The following is a 16,887-nucleotide window of genomic DNA, read 5'->3' on the forward strand; positions in this document are numbered from 1 at the left end:
AACAAAACAGACACTCACCTACAACATCAGACTTAAACTCCTCCAGGTGGCATTCAAAGCGCTTCCCAATCTTACGATTTTCTCTCCCGTCCCAACCCTTTCCCTCTGGAGAGGCCCTCAGCTCTAGCCCCAAAAATGCCCTTACAAATGGGTCAATTTCCCTACCCTTGCTCTCCCCTCTGCCTGAAACAAATACCCCACCCCTTCTCTGTCAGACAAAACCCCGATGATCGACAAGATTCAGTAAGCTCATAGAAGTTCACCTGACGGAAGCCGTTCCTGATCCCCAACCTCCCCCTTCCCCCTGCCTCAGTCCCCAGCCAGAGTTGTGAATGTGCCTCTGAGGGGCAACTCGGCTCAGCCACCGCTCGTAGGAAGCTCGTGTGCTGCCCTCATAGGACTGTGAGCCCCTTGAAGGGGCAGATCGTTGCCTCCTCATCACCACATTCCCAGCCCAGCAACGTGCCTGGTGACAGAATGACTGATCACTCACTTCTACCTCAGTGGGCTTTGGCAAACTGGAATGTCAGAACCCAAACTGATCTTTGGATCATCGTCTAGGGGGGTGAACAGGAGTTACTTCATCTCACTGATATCAGAAATGACCCCTGATCAGTAACTTCCAGAAGAGCTCTTTGCTAAGCTCAGCGCAGAAAGCAAAGAGCACAGGGCTAGGGTACCTGTCACACACAGCATCGGTCAAGAACACCGCGGGGTGGGGACCTCGGCACCTCGGGAGGCGACGCAATCCCAATATTCCAAAGCCCACATTTTGACACCTCAGGGTTATTATCACTCAGCCGTGGGGCTAGAGGAGCCAACACAGCTGGGTGCTTTGGATCCTTATAAAAGGTTCTCGTTCCAGACACGGTACCAAAGCCTAAAAAACGCACAGACAGGTACAGAGGAGACACAGGTAGTAACACACACAGGTATGGAGCATTATGTCCGTCACCTTACCTCTCCTGCAAGAGCGCCTCCGTCTAAACCAGCCCCCAATACTCTCCCTTCTCTCCACACGTTTTCGTCTCGAATGATCTCGGACACCTCTTCAACGTCACCTCGCTTCCCGTGTGTGGGTCACGCCTCCACATCTAGACTGGCAGCTACAGGGGTCGAGGGACTGTGTCTACGTCCCTACGTGCCAGAGCTCTAGAGTAACGCCTGGCACAGGGTGGAGAGGAAGTAGTAGTTACGAAGGAGGCAAACGGAGGGGCGAGCCACGGGCCGCAGGCAGCAGCACACTGCCCCTTCCCTCAGACGTGGCCAGAGCTGGCTGCTGGCCGGAGCAGGGGTGACAGGCCCTGCGGGCTGTGGTCTGGACTGACCCCGCCACGGGGCCCCTGAGGCTCGCACTGCGAGTAGAGAATCCTGCTTCTCCACGCTGTGAGCACGAGGAAGCCCAGGAAGGGAGGAGATGCTAGTTGGGGATGGGAGAGGTTATGTCAACCCCACAAAGGGAGGAAGGGGTGGAGGTGGTGGAAAGACAATAGCCAGAGCCCACGAGTCGTCGGTCCTCCACACCAGCTGCCAAGGAAAAGAACTGAGGAAAACCTCCCAAGCAAGACTGGAGGCTTTCCCGTCCCTTCTTCTTCACGTGTGGACTCCATTTTCTCCTAGCCCACTCCACAACCCTCTGTCCTAGAAATGGAGTCACAGTCAAGTCCTCCAGAAATACTGTGGTAGTCACAAAAAGAGACCGCAAGCACACATGCAAAAGAGAGAAGGACACACAGGTCACCTCTGAATCCTGTGATTAAGGTTCCACAACACAGATTTTACATGTGCATCTCACAGAGGTGCGGTACATGCCCTCTACAGTACACACGCTATTTGCACACGTACATATGCAAGATATCTACAGACGTTTTCTTTTTTTTTTTTTTTTTTTTTCAACGTTTATTTTTTATTTTTTGGGACAGAGAGAGACAGAGCATGAACGGGGGAGGGACAGAGAGAGAGGGAGACACAGAATCGGAAACAGGCTCCAGGCTCCGAGCCATCAGCCCAGAGCCTGACGCGGGGATCGAACTCACGGACCGCGAGATCGTGACCTGGCTGAAGTCGGACGCTTAACCGACTGTGCCACCCAGGCGCCCCTCTACAGACGTTTTCTAAGCACACACACTAATCTAATCATCCGCAGGCTTGCATGCCTACACGCCAGGGTAAACAAAAACGGACACCGTCCCGTTTTCACGGGCCTTCCAGCTGGGGGGAGATAAAACCCTTCCTAATAAACAGACCATCAATTGATGGCTGTGCTGTGAAGGAACGTGGCTCAACGAGAGCCAATGACAAAGGAATGTGCTACAGGCAGCCTCACCCTGGGTCAGAACGTGTCATCCTCTCTCAGGGCAGCAAGGCTTGACCTGAGCCCCAGAGACTCAAACAAATGGAATTAATTCCAAGATGACATATGAACAGAAGAGGGGCACTGCATACATAGGCTGTAGAGTCGGTTCCTAAGGGCATGGAGTGAGGGTGACTGGGGAAAACGATCACGGGTTCGGTTTTCACACTTGTCTGTTCTGAGGCCCGGATGCCTTCGATGAACGTGCTGGACGGGACACAGAGCTCGTGTGAGCACTGCTGTTTCCTTAGGACCAAACTCACACCCGGCCTTGGGGTTAACTCCCGTAAGGCTCGTGGATCCTGAGGCTACAACTGGGCAGTATACCCCCACCTTACTACACCGCTGTGATATTCCGGAGATGCGCCCACAGAGCTCCCTCCTCTGCCACTTACGAGCCAGGTACAACACTTGAGCTGAGACTCATCCTGGTGTTTCGACTGCACGAGGTACAACCCTTGAGCTGAGACTCATCCTGGTGTTTCGACTGCACGCTTATTTGCGGGATAAATTGTTATTAAAGCGGGGGCTCTGATGAACGGACCACGCGGTTGCATAAACTGGGTTTCCAGAGAAAAGCATCTAAAATCCCCCTTTTCTCCTCTACGAGGTATCTGTGTCTCTTATCAGGTGTTAGTCCTTTGAAGAAATGTTCTGACCGACCACCTATGGGGAACATCAGTAATTGTTTTGTGAGCCATTTTCCTTGTAGGAAACAACCCAGAATAGGATTAGGGCCTGACTTACCACCTTAATTTAGCAGGCAAGCTCCCTGCAAGCCCCAGCAGACCTCACCAGCCTTATGCACGTGGGCTCTGAGCTGCTATGTGGGCACTGACAACACCTCTCAGGGTGACTTTGCTCACATTCGTCCTCTCCGCCAACCTCCCCTCCTCAGAGCTTAATATCCACATCCCCTGAGGTCTCTCGTACCGTTCCAGTTTAAGTCAGCTAATTCCCGGACGGAATGCCAACCGGCACGACACCGATCTACTCCCACCTCTGAGACACTGTGCGGGTCATTTTCCTAACTTGAAATGCTCTGCCTGCTCCTGGCTCAAAGTGCTTTCTAGTCCCACCTGCTCCGTGGAGCCTTTCCATAATTAACAGCTCCTGGCCTCGCTTTTGTCCCTGGGATCCTGACAGCCCCATATGCACAGCTATCTAACGATTCAGCCACTTCGACGTTTCAAAAGCACCGGCGATCCACTCTGTTATAACGGGTTCTGTCTCCACGTTGGCCCCCCCTTTCCTAGTTCCTTTGTAATTTCCCAGTGTCAGAAACACAGTAAATAGTCCCTAAGTGCTGCTGAAGCACTAAAAGGTAAGCTCCCGAGGAAAAGCAGGAACGTCTCATACGGCAGAGTAGGGTAGCAACTGGGCACAAATCATTAATCCACAACTGCCACCACTTTGCGCAATCCAGGGGCCCGCCACATGCCAGGCTCTGGGCTAGGCACCATGGCCTGAGTTTCAGGCTTACTGTACGGATTCCTCAGTCGAAGATGACGGACTACGGTGCCCTGTAATAAATAAGAAAACATTTGGATGTGCCAGCCTTCGGAAAATGGAAAAATGAATCGCCATGCCCAAAGTGGCTTGGCTTCGCTTTCTGAAGTCCTCGCCGCAACAGAAGCAGAGCGGCAGCGCACTGGACAGACACCAAATCGGCTGGCACTCCGCTCTTAGGACATCCTAGGGGACGGTGCATTTATACCGCACGAGCCAGCCCTTCACCTTCAAACACATGCAAGAACTCACTCCTGGAAGGCTCCTGGTAAGCCTGGGAAAATCTCCACATCCAAGATGAGTGAGGAGCACTGTTAGGTCAGCAGCACACATTACATCTCAAGGCAGCCAGGACGCAGCAAAGACCAAGGCCACAGCAACAACACGGAGGTCCTCCGGGTACACCCTTTTCGTTGGTATCACATCCAACGTCGTTTTTACCTTCCTCCTTCAGACTAACAGAATGAGAAGGAAGAAAGTCCCCACACACGAGAAACACATTCCTGAGCCAGTTAAGGCTCTTGATTGGAAATGTCGGAATTTCGACCCTCTTATCCTTTAGGCAAGTGGAAAATCCAAACTAGTGTCGATATGTGGACACATTTAAAGATGTCTTTGTCTCTTCTCACTGTGGGGTGGAGACTGTTAGGAAAAAGAGAGTCTATGCAAAGTAACCGTCTCCCAGGCTCTCTCCTAGATTGGAAGGCTAAATGTGGAAGAAAACACAAGTCACATTTCTGAGGGCTGAGACTTGATTATCTCCACCCCGACTCACTCACTAATGGCTGATTTCCTCAACAACACTTGCAAACAACTGAATCAGTAATAAGAAAATGTCCGCCATCTAGAAATGCCTAATTGGTTTTACTGTTTCTGCAACTTCTCCCAGAAAGTCCGTCTGAAGGCGCAGTTGGCCTGGTGGTTGGGATACCTCCGTGACCTCAAGAACCACAGGGAAAGATACCCTGTTTCCCAGCACGGGAAGTGGTCTGGAAGGAGGAAGCAGTTACCAACACGGACACAGAACAACAAACAATTCCCAGAGCCCTCTGGGTCCCCAGCCGTCCCTCTGTGGAAAGGTGCCAGGCAGGTGAGAGGTGAGAGGCACAGGCTATAGACAGGAGGAGAGCTGGGGAAGGTAGGCCAGGAGCCAGGGATCCCAGGGCTGGACCAAGCAGCCCATATGGCCGCCAGCAGGGGTCAGCGCGGATTCCAGCAGTTCTGGAGATGGAAGGGGGCCTTCGGGATCAGCTAGCCCAGGCCTTACTGGACTGAGGCTAAGAGCTAGTCAGCAACTTGTCCAAGGTCACAAAACTAGTGAGTGGAAGATCAGGGCCAGAATCTGCACCTGCTGTTTTAAAAGACAAGGAAACACATGTTATCACATTTTGGCTAATTGTATCAATTCCTCTGTCTGTTTTCCAACCCAGGTCAGACTCTGCATATCTGTACTGACACAGAGAAGCAGAACAGCCTACTGTGGTAACACGCCCAGACTCTGGAGCCAGGCGGTGTGGGCTTGAATCCCAGCAGCAACGCCACTGCCCGTAACCTGGAGCAGTTTGCTCCATGTCTCTGTGACTCAGTGTTATCATCTCTCAAATGGGGGTGGTAACAGCACCTGCCTCATGGGTTCTGAAGCTCGCTAAAGGACTTCATATACGGTAAGTGCAGTGCCAGGCACAAACTAAGTGCTATGTAAGAGGTAGGGAGGAATTTCTTAGGGAGGAATAATCCCCATATTGGCTTCTCCCTGGCATACCTGCTCTCCAGCCCCCAACTCCTGCTAGTCACAGGATCCTGCCTTTTCCCTACAACACCTGGACGCGATATAATTGCCACCACAACAGACCTACGTGAACCGCATCCTTCGTGGCCAACTGAGCGCCTGTCACATTCCCATAGAGCCCACCCCAGCTCACTTCTAGCTCTAACCCTGACCACGGCCTTTGCCTCAGACAGAGCTCACCAAGGGAAGCCAAGGCCACCAGATACATGCCAAGCTCTCTTCCAGGCCAGTGCTTCTCAAACTTTAGCAGGCATTTGAATCCCCGGGGGATCCAGTTAAAACACAGACTCTGACTCCACAGACTGGAGTGCAGGCCCTGAGATTCTCCCTGATGCCACCAACGCAGCCGGTCCCCGAACCCCACTTTGAGTAGCAAAGGTCTAAGGAGCACAGAAAGTGTAGGTTTGCATTTTTCTAGATTTTTATCTTCGTGACAAACCTGCGAGCGAGATATTAGTCCCACTTGACAGATGTAGAAGCCAAGGTCAGAGAGGTGAAGAAACCCGTCCGATGTTGGAGGGCTGCTAAAGGGCACATTCCAAAGCCTGATCCCTACTTGGCCTCCAGGAAAGTGATTTCTGAGAGCAGAAAGAGTTTAGAAAAAGCACATGGAATACAAACTGCTGAAATCTTCTTAGCCGGTGAGCATGAGATAAAGATGGGTTATAAAAATGGCCACAAAGTCCCTGTGCTGGAAGTCCCACCTAGCAGCTAAAGGTCTAAAAGCAGCCATCAGAAAGGAGGCTAATTCCACCAATCAACAAGGAAGAAGACGTCCAGAGGAACACGGGAAACACTTTCAGTTTGTGCAGAGAAAGGGAACACACGGACAACCTCTATCGGGCATGTCTGGGGACTCTGTGACCACTCTTCAGGCTAAAAAGGCTGCAAGCGTGGCCGAGCCCATGGTTCCCATGCCACACTGCTCCCTGCACATCCCCCCTCCACCTCGCCCTTCCCTCCTCTCGGGGAGACTGCCTGGCACTCTGACCTCCAAGGCCAGGGCGCTCTGGAAGCCTCCCACCCTGCTGCCTCCCGTCCCTGGAGTGCAGCCCCAGCAATCATCCTGTAGCAGCCCTCTGCCCCGCTCAGCCTGGCCTCCCAGCAGGCAACACCCTGAAAAGGTGGGCTGTGGCACCTGCTATGGCGGTCCCACTTCACTCACTCCTCGACGTCGGCGATTCCGCCTCGTCCTTCACTGTTGGGTCACAATCACAATCTCGCAATCCAAGGCTTCTCTTCACCTTGATCTTCCTGCATTTTCAGCAGCATTTGGCCAACCCCCATAGCGGGTCTCCTCAAACCCTCTCTGCTTGCTTCTGGCAGGGGGCTCTCCTGGATCTTCCTCCAGCCCTGACTATTCCTTCTAGAACTCTCCTTTCCTGGTCCTGCTCCCTAGCTGCTGCCATCCCCGGCTGCATGCCCTTGACCCTCACCTCCATCATCCAGGAGGTGCTGCACCCTGTGGGGACACCACCCACCACACACCCATGCATCCCGTCCCACCTGAGGGACGGCAGACCTGAGTCAGCTCGGTTCACTGTCCAATCGGCAGTCAAAACAATGCCTGGGCCGAGGAGTGTGCACGCTCTCAGTAGTCACTGAATGGATAAGTGACCTCTCACCAGGTCACTGGACTGCTCAATTTCCACCTTCAAACAGCACCTCCCAAGGCCAGAACGGGGCGAAAGGGTTGTGGTTCACCGGTAAGAGACAACTAGCAATCGCGGTCAAACCGGAGCGCACACGGGAAGTGATAATATCTGCAGGGCCTTCTTCAGTAAACAGGGCGTCTGGTTTAGAGGCAGCTCCGACCTGTGGGCTCCGGGGGCTGAGAGCATCTGCATCATGACACTGGCTCCTCTTACCATGGCCGACAGGCTGCGAAGTTCTGGCCCAGTCCCGCTCTACATAAGGATGGAGAAGAATCGTTACCAGGACATTCTTGGCTTGGTGTCACTTCTATTTAAAAAAATTTTTTTAATGTTTTCTTTATTATTGAGAGACAGAGAGAGACAGAGCACAAGTGGGGGAGGGGCAGAGAGAGGGACATAGAATCTGAAGCAGGCTCCAGGCTCTGAGCTGTCGGCACAGAGCCCGACGCAAGGCTCGAACCCACAGACCGCGAGATCATGACCTGAGCCGATGTCGGACGCTTAACCGACTGAGCCACCCAGGCGCCCCTTGGTGCCACTTTGAAGGTCTGAGAAGTAACCTAACCATCTGCACACTGCTTCTATTTCATTAGGATTCAAAGGGAGCACCCATTCTGAAATGCGTCCTGAACCCTTCAACGTAATCCTGTCCTTCACAGTGCCGAGAAAAATTCATCTGAGACACAGCAACCCTAGCCAGTGTTTCTCGACTCCCCTGAAATATCCCGAATGATGCAAATGCTCACGTTCCAGCTGCTTATAAAGGTGCAAAGCAGGATGCAATTAAGGTCCCAGAAACATCATACTTAAACTTGAATCATGCTGCTGAGCGACTCCGTAATCTCACACAAACACTTAGGGAGCATTGTGGAGAAATCAGCATTCGAAGAACACAAACGTGTACACGGTGCCATTATCTCTAGTCTCCGGGAAATCACATTGCCGGTCCGCAACTGCGTTAACGACCGGGTCTCATTCTGGTGCTTTGCAAAGACTCTACAGTTGGGGGTGGGGGGGTGTGAGGGGGGAGTGATTATTCCAAGACCTAAAAACCACTGACTGTGCCAACTGCAGCACTTCGCCTTTTCCAGAAGATAAATTATGAAGCGTCTTTGCCAGTTCAAGTTATTTTCCCAAGGCACAGAGTCATATGGCCTTGCTCCCCTGCCTTTAAGGAAGCAAGGCAATTAAACTGACCAGCTACGAAGTGCCCTGACAGGTTCCCCTCAGCTGCATTTGATATAAAGTGAGATGCAGACACACTGCCGGACAAGCACACAGCTTCTGGGACTTCCACACACCGTGCTGATATGAAAATGTATGTTCAATCTACGGGGGCGGGGGGGGGGGGGTAGAAAACGCTAAAACAAAATAGTCATACGAATGCCGACCGGCCGGACCGCCTTGTAAGGAGCCATCACTGACAACTAGGCTTCCTATTCAGCAGGCTAATAAGAATAATTATAGCCAGGGCAGGCATTAATCAGCTTGGCAGATACAGGAATTCTGTTAACAAGGCTAAAATGAGTGCCAAGGAATCTCTGAAGGCCACGGCACTTCAAAGACCGTTAAGCTGGATGCATTCACTAGGTTCCTCCTGCCAGCCTTCCCCTCCTCCCATGCTTTCTGGAGGAAGTTGCCCTTGGGTCCCCGGTGACCTAAGGGTTGCAGAGTTGCCACATTTGGGAGGTGGCTCCTGCGATGGCCCCTTCAGGAATTGCACTTGGACTGCACTTGTCCCAGACCCTCCTCTGTTTGACTGCGCTCCGAGTGTCCAAATGCTGCTGCCCTTTTCTGGCGAAACTAATCTCATGCAACAAACAGCATAAGATGATGGCGAACATCGGTCAACTTTTCCGTGGTAACAGGCACAGTGGACTCCAGTGATCAAATCCTGGCTCCGCCATGGAACAGCTGAATGACTCGGGACACGGGAAGTCAGTTTCCTCATGTGCAACATGGGGAAAAGAACAGCACCTTTCTCAACGTATTGTGAGGATTCAGTAAGAGAATGCACAATAAAACCTGATGCTTGATATGCGCTCTAGAAACAGCAAATATCGTTACTGTCACGTGCAGAGCCCTCTACAGAAACGAAAAGAACCGGGGCGCCTGGGTGGCTCGGTCGGTTGAGTGTCCGACCTTGGCTCAGGTCATGACCTCGCAGTCGATGGGTCTGAGCCCCGCGTCGGGCTCTGTGATGACAGCTCAGAGCCTGGAGCCTGCTTCGGATTCCGTGTCTCCCTCTCTCTCTGCCCCTCCCCTCACTCACACTGTCTCTCTCTGTCTCAAAAATAAACAAACATTAAAAAAACTTTTTTTAAAAAGAAACAACAAGAACCAATGAAACATTCAGTATATGGACACACGCACATCATGCGAGTGGCTGAGCCTGGGCCGTGCAAGGGTGGGCATATTTGCTTTTTACCTTACATCCTTTGTAACTGACAGAGACTGCTGGTCCTCCCCCCATCCCACCCACCCCCCCCCCCCCCCCAGCCAAATCCACTCTTCTCTTCCACAGCAGCTGGCACTCCATTGCTGCCAGGCCACTTTTTCTCAGCTTCCCTTGCAGCTAGGGTGACCAGACCAAGTTCTCTTGAATGGAATGTGTACAGAAATGATGAGCGCCCCTTCCAAGCCTGGCCTATGAAACCCCCAGGTGTTCTCCTCTATGATCTTTCCTCAATATGGGGCTGGCACAGTGATGGTGACAACCAAGCTGACATTAGGTGGGCTGAAGACAGGGGACTGCCATCAGCCAGGGTGCCAGAAGGGCTGCGAGGGGCAGGGATACCTTTAACATCCCCTTGGGACTGTTTGGAAAGACACTTCTATATCGTTTGAACCACTATGCTTCGAGAATCTTTCTTTGTTAAAGCAGTCTGGCCTAATTAGTACAAAATTCTTCTATCCTATTTGAATTTTAAAATATAGATGTAATGCTTTTGTCATTTAAAAACGATTTCGATGGATTTGCAAGTTATTCCTTTCTTTAAAGACACACATGGAGAATATCTGAAACCCTCCCCAGATCTTTGTACCTTTCACTCTCTAATCCATGCTGTGTGTTAGCAAGACGTACCTCCTCGAATACATCCCCACGTTGTGTTCCTCTCACCCTGAGAGCTTTTTTTTTTTTTTTAATGTTTATTTTGTTTTCGAGAGAGAGAGGGAGACAGAGTCCAAAGCAGGCTCCAGGCTCCAAGCTGTCAGCACAGAGCCCCGACGCAGGGCTCGAACTCACAAACCACAAGATCATGACCTAAGCTGAAGTCAGCACTTAACCGACTGAGCCACCCAGGCGCCCCTTACCCTGAAAGCTTTTAATGGCTACCCATTACCCGCAGATTGAGGGATATATACGTGTATTCATTCAGTCAGCCAACACTTACCAAATACCTACTATGGGCCAGGTGCCCTATTAGTAGTAAGGATACTACAGTGAACAAGATGACCATGGTCCCTGGCTCTAGGGTTATAATCAGGGTGGGGATTTAGCCCAGAAACAGACAATTATATACAGTGAGATAAATAAGTGACACGACTGGAGAATACACCCATGAGGCCAACAAACTCATCCCTCGCAGCCCAGACTTCTCAGCACAGCACAGAAAGCCTTCAGGACCTACCCCACACCCACCTTTCCCCTCCCACCTGTTCCTCCTCCCTCCAGCTCCAAGGAGCTTCCCTGCCCTTCCTGAAGCAGCCACACACTCTCACTCATCTGAACTTGATGCCTTCCCACAAGTGTGCATTTCCTGGAATGCTCTCCCACCCCTTCTTTCAAAATTCTAATTATCCTCAAAGCTCAGCTCAAATGTCACCTCTTCAGCAAAATCAACCCCAACCCCAAGTCAAAATTAATCATCCTCTTCCTTGCTTCCTACCAGCACATGGTTCCTCTGTCAGGTATTTCATTCTGTCTTATAGTTAGCTGTTTCATTATTTGTCCATCCACCCGCACCGACCACTCCATGAGGCATCCATCTGGGACGTTCTGTGGGCTCTAATGGGTATTCGAGAAATGCTGTATTTGAATGGATGGACAAGACGGGTCAGACGCAGGCAACAGAAGTGAAAGCCTTCTCTGCGAAGCTGAGTGGATTCTGATGTGATCACGGAGAGGCAGATGTAGGAAAATTTCATGGAGGAAGCGAGTTTTAGGGGGAAAGGGAATACACAGGCGAGAGGGGAGAAGCAGGAAAAACATTCCTAGGCCATGGGAAATAGAAAGTCCAGAAGGTTCACATACAATCTATGCAAAGGACAGCAAACATTACCCAGAACGAAGTATTTGATTCAGAGAGAAAACCAGAGAGAAAAGACCACAAGGGGCATAGCAACCTTGGAGGAAAAAATCATAAAGAACCAATGAGCACAGGTGGGACCCCCAAAAACGAACCTTCTGAACAATGATGAACTGAGAAGGGAGGTTAGAGGAAAAGGTCAACCAGGAAGATGTCAGAAGTTATCTGTGGGGGGAACTATCAGAACCTGGGCTAGTAGGATAGTAGCTGCAGAAACAAGAAGAATGGGAAGAAGCTGGAGTCTGTGCTAGGGGAAAAAAGCCACAAAATCGAGGGACTGTGTGAACACAGAGGTCAAAAAAGAGCAGTGACAGCAAGATTACACCAGGATGCAACACAAGAGGAAAGATGAGCTTGTTCATCAACATATTAAGTTTCTGGAGGCAGTACAGCACGGAGGGCTTCCCAGAGGTCACAACGAAGCCACAGCGAGTGTGATGCTGTAGGGCAGAGCTATCATCTGGAATACCAAGCTCAGGAGCTGTTAGAGGAAAAGGCACTAGCTGGTAACACCATAGACGTTCATGTATAGTTAACACGAAATGCCCAACCAGCATAGGATACACTGGGACACATACAACCAAGACTTCTACAAGCTGTGCTTTCCCCGTTTCTATTTTTGCTCTTGCCAATCTCTTTTCCCCCTTTGCCTTTCCCTCGATGTAGTTACACCCAAGGGCACTCTTTTCAAACTTCCACCTGAGCCCACCATCTGAACTGGTGCACAGGTTGTAAACTGCACAACTCTAGGGGGAGTCACTCACATTGGCTACAATGTGAATAACGTGGCCTAGAGTTGTGCAGTGCACGATCTGTGCAACCAACCATGGGCCATGGGCTTGGTTTGATCCTGATACATCAGTCCATTAACGGGTATGGACTATCACAGCAGAAAACTTCAAGGGTCCCAGCGTGAAGGGGAAAGCCTTAGGATCCGAGACCATACAAGGCATGCTACAAAACTAAGTGAAAGATCTGGAAGCTTTCTGCACATGGTTGCAGCTAAAGCAATATGGCTGGACGAGCTCTCTTAGGGAGTGGATTATAGAAAAAGCCCTCAAAGGTGAAGAAAGAAAACCCAGTAGCAGCTAGAAAGGCTGGCCCACCAGCAGCAGGAGTCGTGGGGGTTGGGACAGTGTGGGCCCTGGTGTCAGCAGAAAAGGAGTGGCTGTGGAAGGCTTCCACTGGGACCTCTGCCTGTAAGTGCAGAGTAGTCATCTGCCCTGTGTGCAGCTGGGGCCTGGCTGGGACAAACACCATACACCATGCATTCTGCAAATGATTCAGATCTGCCTTCTCTCGGGGTTTGGAAGGGAACCCCGGGTCAGGTCGTAGGCCTCCTTCTGTTCTGGTTGACACAGACCAAAGGGATCCAAGAATATTAAAGAACATCAAAGCACTGGGGTCAGAACCTCAGGTACCTTGGTGGTCACTTAACAAACATATGCATTTCTACTGTTGCTAACAGCATGGTTATGTTAAATAACCCTACTATGATAATCACGTAGATTTACACGAAGATGGTGTCTGTGTGTATGGGGTAAAAGGAAAATGGAGAGAAAACACACACACACACCCCAAAGATTCCTTGGGTTGGGGGAAGGCTCTGGGCCAAATTATCCAGAGGCACCCAGATTTGGGGAGGGTGGAAGACAGGGGAAAGGGAAGAAAAGTAACAGGTAGGAAAAGTTGGAGAAGCCACGGCTCCCAGGTCTTTGTGTGCAAATGTGCAGCTAGGCAGCTTGAAGAAGAGCTGAAGGAAAAGGCTGAGGCAGAATATCGAGCCACCGCCAACATGACGAAGGACGCGCACACCGATTTTTCCTGTAGCGCTCTGGGCCACCCCGTGACCTTCGTAGAAGGAAGTTGGCGGATTCCCTGCCATCCCTGGAAAGGCAACTCAGCGTGGGCTGGCATGTGCCAGGGGCGATTCGGCCCGTCTCGGCTACGGCGGGGCACATCAAAGGCGCATATTTCCGCCCCCCTCCTGGGGACGCGGCTGGGGACCGCGGGCACCTTCCGAGGCCGGGAGTTCAAGGTGAGCCGGCTCCCGGCGGCCAACAGGTAGGGAGGGCTGCGGGGCGGCGGGGGGAAGCCGGCCACGGGCCACTCCCCCGCCCTCCCCGCACAGGTGGGGCGAGGCGCGCGGCCTGGCCGGGCGGCCCCGCTGGATTCGCGCCCCGCTCCGGGCGGCTCGGCGCCGTTCCCCGCCGGCCCGCGCCGCCCGCGTACCCCGCCGCCTCTCCCGGGAGCCGCCCGGCACCTCGGCGCCCCAGGCCGCGCGCCGCAGCTGCGCCCCGCCGAGCCTCCCCCGGGCCCCCCGCGCCCCGCCGAGCCCCGCGCGTGCACTCACCCAGCCCCAGGAGCGCCAGCAGCAGCGGCCTCGGCGCCAGGCGCCCCATGCTCGCCGGGCGGGAGCGGCTCTCCCCCGCCTCCTGCGTCCCCGCCGCCTCTCCTCCTCCTCCTCCTCCAGCTCCGGCTGCTCCAGAGTCCGCGCTCCCCCGCCCGGGCCGCGCGCCTGCTCCGCTCTCCTCGCGAGCCGAGAAATCCCAGCGCTGGGCCGTACGTGAGCCCCTCGCTCCGCGCCGCCCGCCCGCCTGCCCCCGCCCGCCTCCCGCCTCGCGCCTCCCGCCGGCCGGGCACCGGGAGCCGGGCGCCGGAGCCGCCCCGCCGAGCCGAGCGCGCAGCCCCGACCGCTTCCCGAAAGCAAAAGGGAAGAGCCGCAGCGCCCGCCCGCCCGCGCCTCCCATCCGGCGCTCTGCCAGCAACAAACACAAACTTTCCCAAGCCCCTCCCCGCTCCAGGTAACGGAGGCAGCGCCCGGCCACCCGCTTAAAGGGGAGGAGGCGGCGGAGCCCACCCCACTCTCCCCTCGGGCCCCCGCCCCACGACCAACTTTCCTCCGACCTTTAAAAGTTGGCCTTGGAAGGACTCCGCTGGAAGCCCCATCGCTGCAGCTCTCTTCCCCGACAGCCCGCGTCCCGCCACTCTGGACGCACCCACGCGTGTCTGCTGTTCCCTCAGCTGCCTCCCACTCACCCCCACCCCCACCACCGCTCGTCTCCAGCCCAGCACCCCACCGACAAGCCGCTGGGCTCTTGCCAAACATTGTTCAGGTAGGACTTCCCCAGAGGTGAGAGGACTTTAACGGTCACCGATTCCAATCTCTTCGTGGTACCGAGACCTCGTGTTCAGGTGACCTGCCCAAGGACTCATGGCCTAGTGGCAAGACCAGAGCCTCGATCTCACAGGCTCTGCTCACCGCCCTGTGGCCGGGTGGGCCTCTTCCCTCTCCCGGGTGCCTATGGCATTGATTAGAACACTTCCCACAAATACACCCATGGGGAAAAGACAAAAAAACAAGACCAAAAATCCATGTATGAATAGCTACAGTTCTTGGTATGGAATGTACTCTTAAGACTAAACGGGTGTTGCTTTAAGCGGACACAACTGGTTACCAATACTCTTTTTTTTCCCTACAATAGGGTTCTGAGCTTCCGATTTGAATACAAAAGGCACAGTATTGAAAAAAAAAATTGTTAGCGTTCCTCGTTTAAAACTTCACAAAGGTGATTCACAAGAGTGCCCCCCACCCAGTGCTCCTATAAGGGACCATCGTGGAGTGCCATGCCCCCCCAACACCAAGGCCTTTCATTAATACACGCAAAACAGATCACAGATGTTAATGGACAAACTGCCTGGGTTGGGGAGGGGAACCCTGTTTTTACTCTGATGCATCATTTCCATTAACAGGTGTGTGGTTAGCCAGGTATGGACCTTCCCAAAAGGACTCTTAAAGGAGCGCCTGGGTGGCTCAGTGGGTTAAGCGTCCCACTCTTGATTTCGGATCCAGCCTTTTGGGGCTGACAGGGCGGACAGAGCTTGCTTGGGATTCTGTCTCCCTCCCTCCTTCTGCACCCCCCCCCCCACTCCTGCATGCGTGTGCATGCATGCTCTCTCTCTCTCAAAATATATAAATCAACATTAAAAAAAATTCATCCCAGGTGGCACAACAATATGAATGTCTTAATGCCACCGAACTGTATACTTAAACACGGTTAAAATGGTAAATCCTAGTTTAACACAATAAAGAAAACATTTTTATTTCATTTTTGCCACCGAGGTGCTCTTCGTTCTGTTCACCCACCCTGAAATCCCTTTCCACTTGCCATCCCATGGAACCCTCTAGAATTTCTCTGGGAAGTTTTTGAATTTAATTCAATCCACCTTAAATGCACGCCTGATGTTAGGCCTTGGGAGATGCTGGAACCACAGAGAAGAGGAAGGCTGGGCCCCTCCAGAAGCTGGGATCTTTTCCTTTCTTAACCCCACCACAGCGCTTAATGTCTGGACCACATGTCTTGGCACTTGGTCACATTCAAGTGAGCACGTGCTATGGACTGAATGGTTGTATCTACCCCGCCCCCACCCGCCACAAATTTATGCATTAAAGCCCTAATCCCAAAAGGTATTTGGAGGTGGGGCTTTTAGGGGGTAATTAGGTCCTGAGGATGGGATGGGGCCCTCATGAATGGAATCAGTGCCCTTATAAGAAGATCTCTGCACCATGTAAAGAGACAGCAAGATGATATCTGTCTGCAAACCAGGAAGAAGGCCCTCACTAGGAACTAAACCATCTAGCAGCTTGATCTTGGTCTTAAAGCCTCCAGAACTATGATAAATAAGTGTTTTTTTGTTTAAGCTACCTAGTCTATGGCATTTGCCATAGCAGCTTGAGCCGACTAAAATGGTACAACATGCATACTACTCGTATTTTTGTGTAATAAAGGAAAGAGTCGGTGCTAAAAACTCTTTTGTTCAACAAATAAGTACAAGTCTGGACACATGATAGGTCTTCAGCAAATATTTATACAGCGAATTAATGCCAGGCACAGGGCTAGACCCTGGGAATACAGAGATGGACAAGGCATTTCCTGCCCTTGAGGTGCTTAGTGTCCACGCATCATGACTTGGAAGGTGTGACAGCGTAGGCGAGATGCAGGTGTGACACAGGGAGTGGTCGGTCCCAGGAAAAGTTGTCAAATAAAGCTGATCAGAGAGTATGTCTGTGAAATGAGTTTCGAATGATTGGGAGGTCTTTAGCTGTGAGGTGTAGGGATGTGCTTATAATAGATGTTGTATATTTAACATGATAGGGATTCTTCTCCCCTCCCCTCCCCTCTCCACCCCCAGGTGTTATTAAATTAATGGTGCATTTTCAATCATGGAAATAGCAGTGGTTAGTAGTTGAAATGGAAATAATAAATAAGA

The 16,887-nt window shown here is 52.3% G+C and overlaps 1 protein-coding gene and 1 long non-coding RNA gene across 2 annotated transcripts in view; one reads left to right on the forward strand and one right to left on the reverse strand.

Annotated features, from left to right (window-relative positions):
* PTGFRN (prostaglandin F2 receptor inhibitor) overlaps positions 1-14,371 on the reverse strand; it is an 85,697-nt gene extending 71,326 nt beyond the window's left edge. The window contains exon 1 of the mRNA XM_058716076.1: positions 13,970-14,371. Within this exon, the coding sequence (XP_058572059.1) occupies positions 13,970-14,366 (397 nt within the window). The 5' untranslated portion in view covers positions 14,367-14,371. The remainder of the gene's footprint in view (positions 1-13,969) is intronic.
* LOC131504105 (uncharacterized) lies at positions 14,245-16,376 on the forward strand. Its single transcript, XR_009257776.1, has 3 exons — positions 14,245-14,420; positions 14,533-14,732; positions 15,370-16,376. It is a non-coding gene; the product is annotated as an uncharacterized LOC131504105 (long non-coding RNA).
* Positions 16,377-16,887: the final 511 nt, after the last annotated feature.

The sequence above is a fragment of the Neofelis nebulosa genome, chromosome 2 (assembly GCF_028018385.1).
Source record: "Neofelis nebulosa isolate mNeoNeb1 chromosome 2, mNeoNeb1.pri, whole genome shotgun sequence".
NCBI lineage: Eukaryota > Metazoa > Chordata > Mammalia > Carnivora > Felidae > Neofelis > Neofelis nebulosa.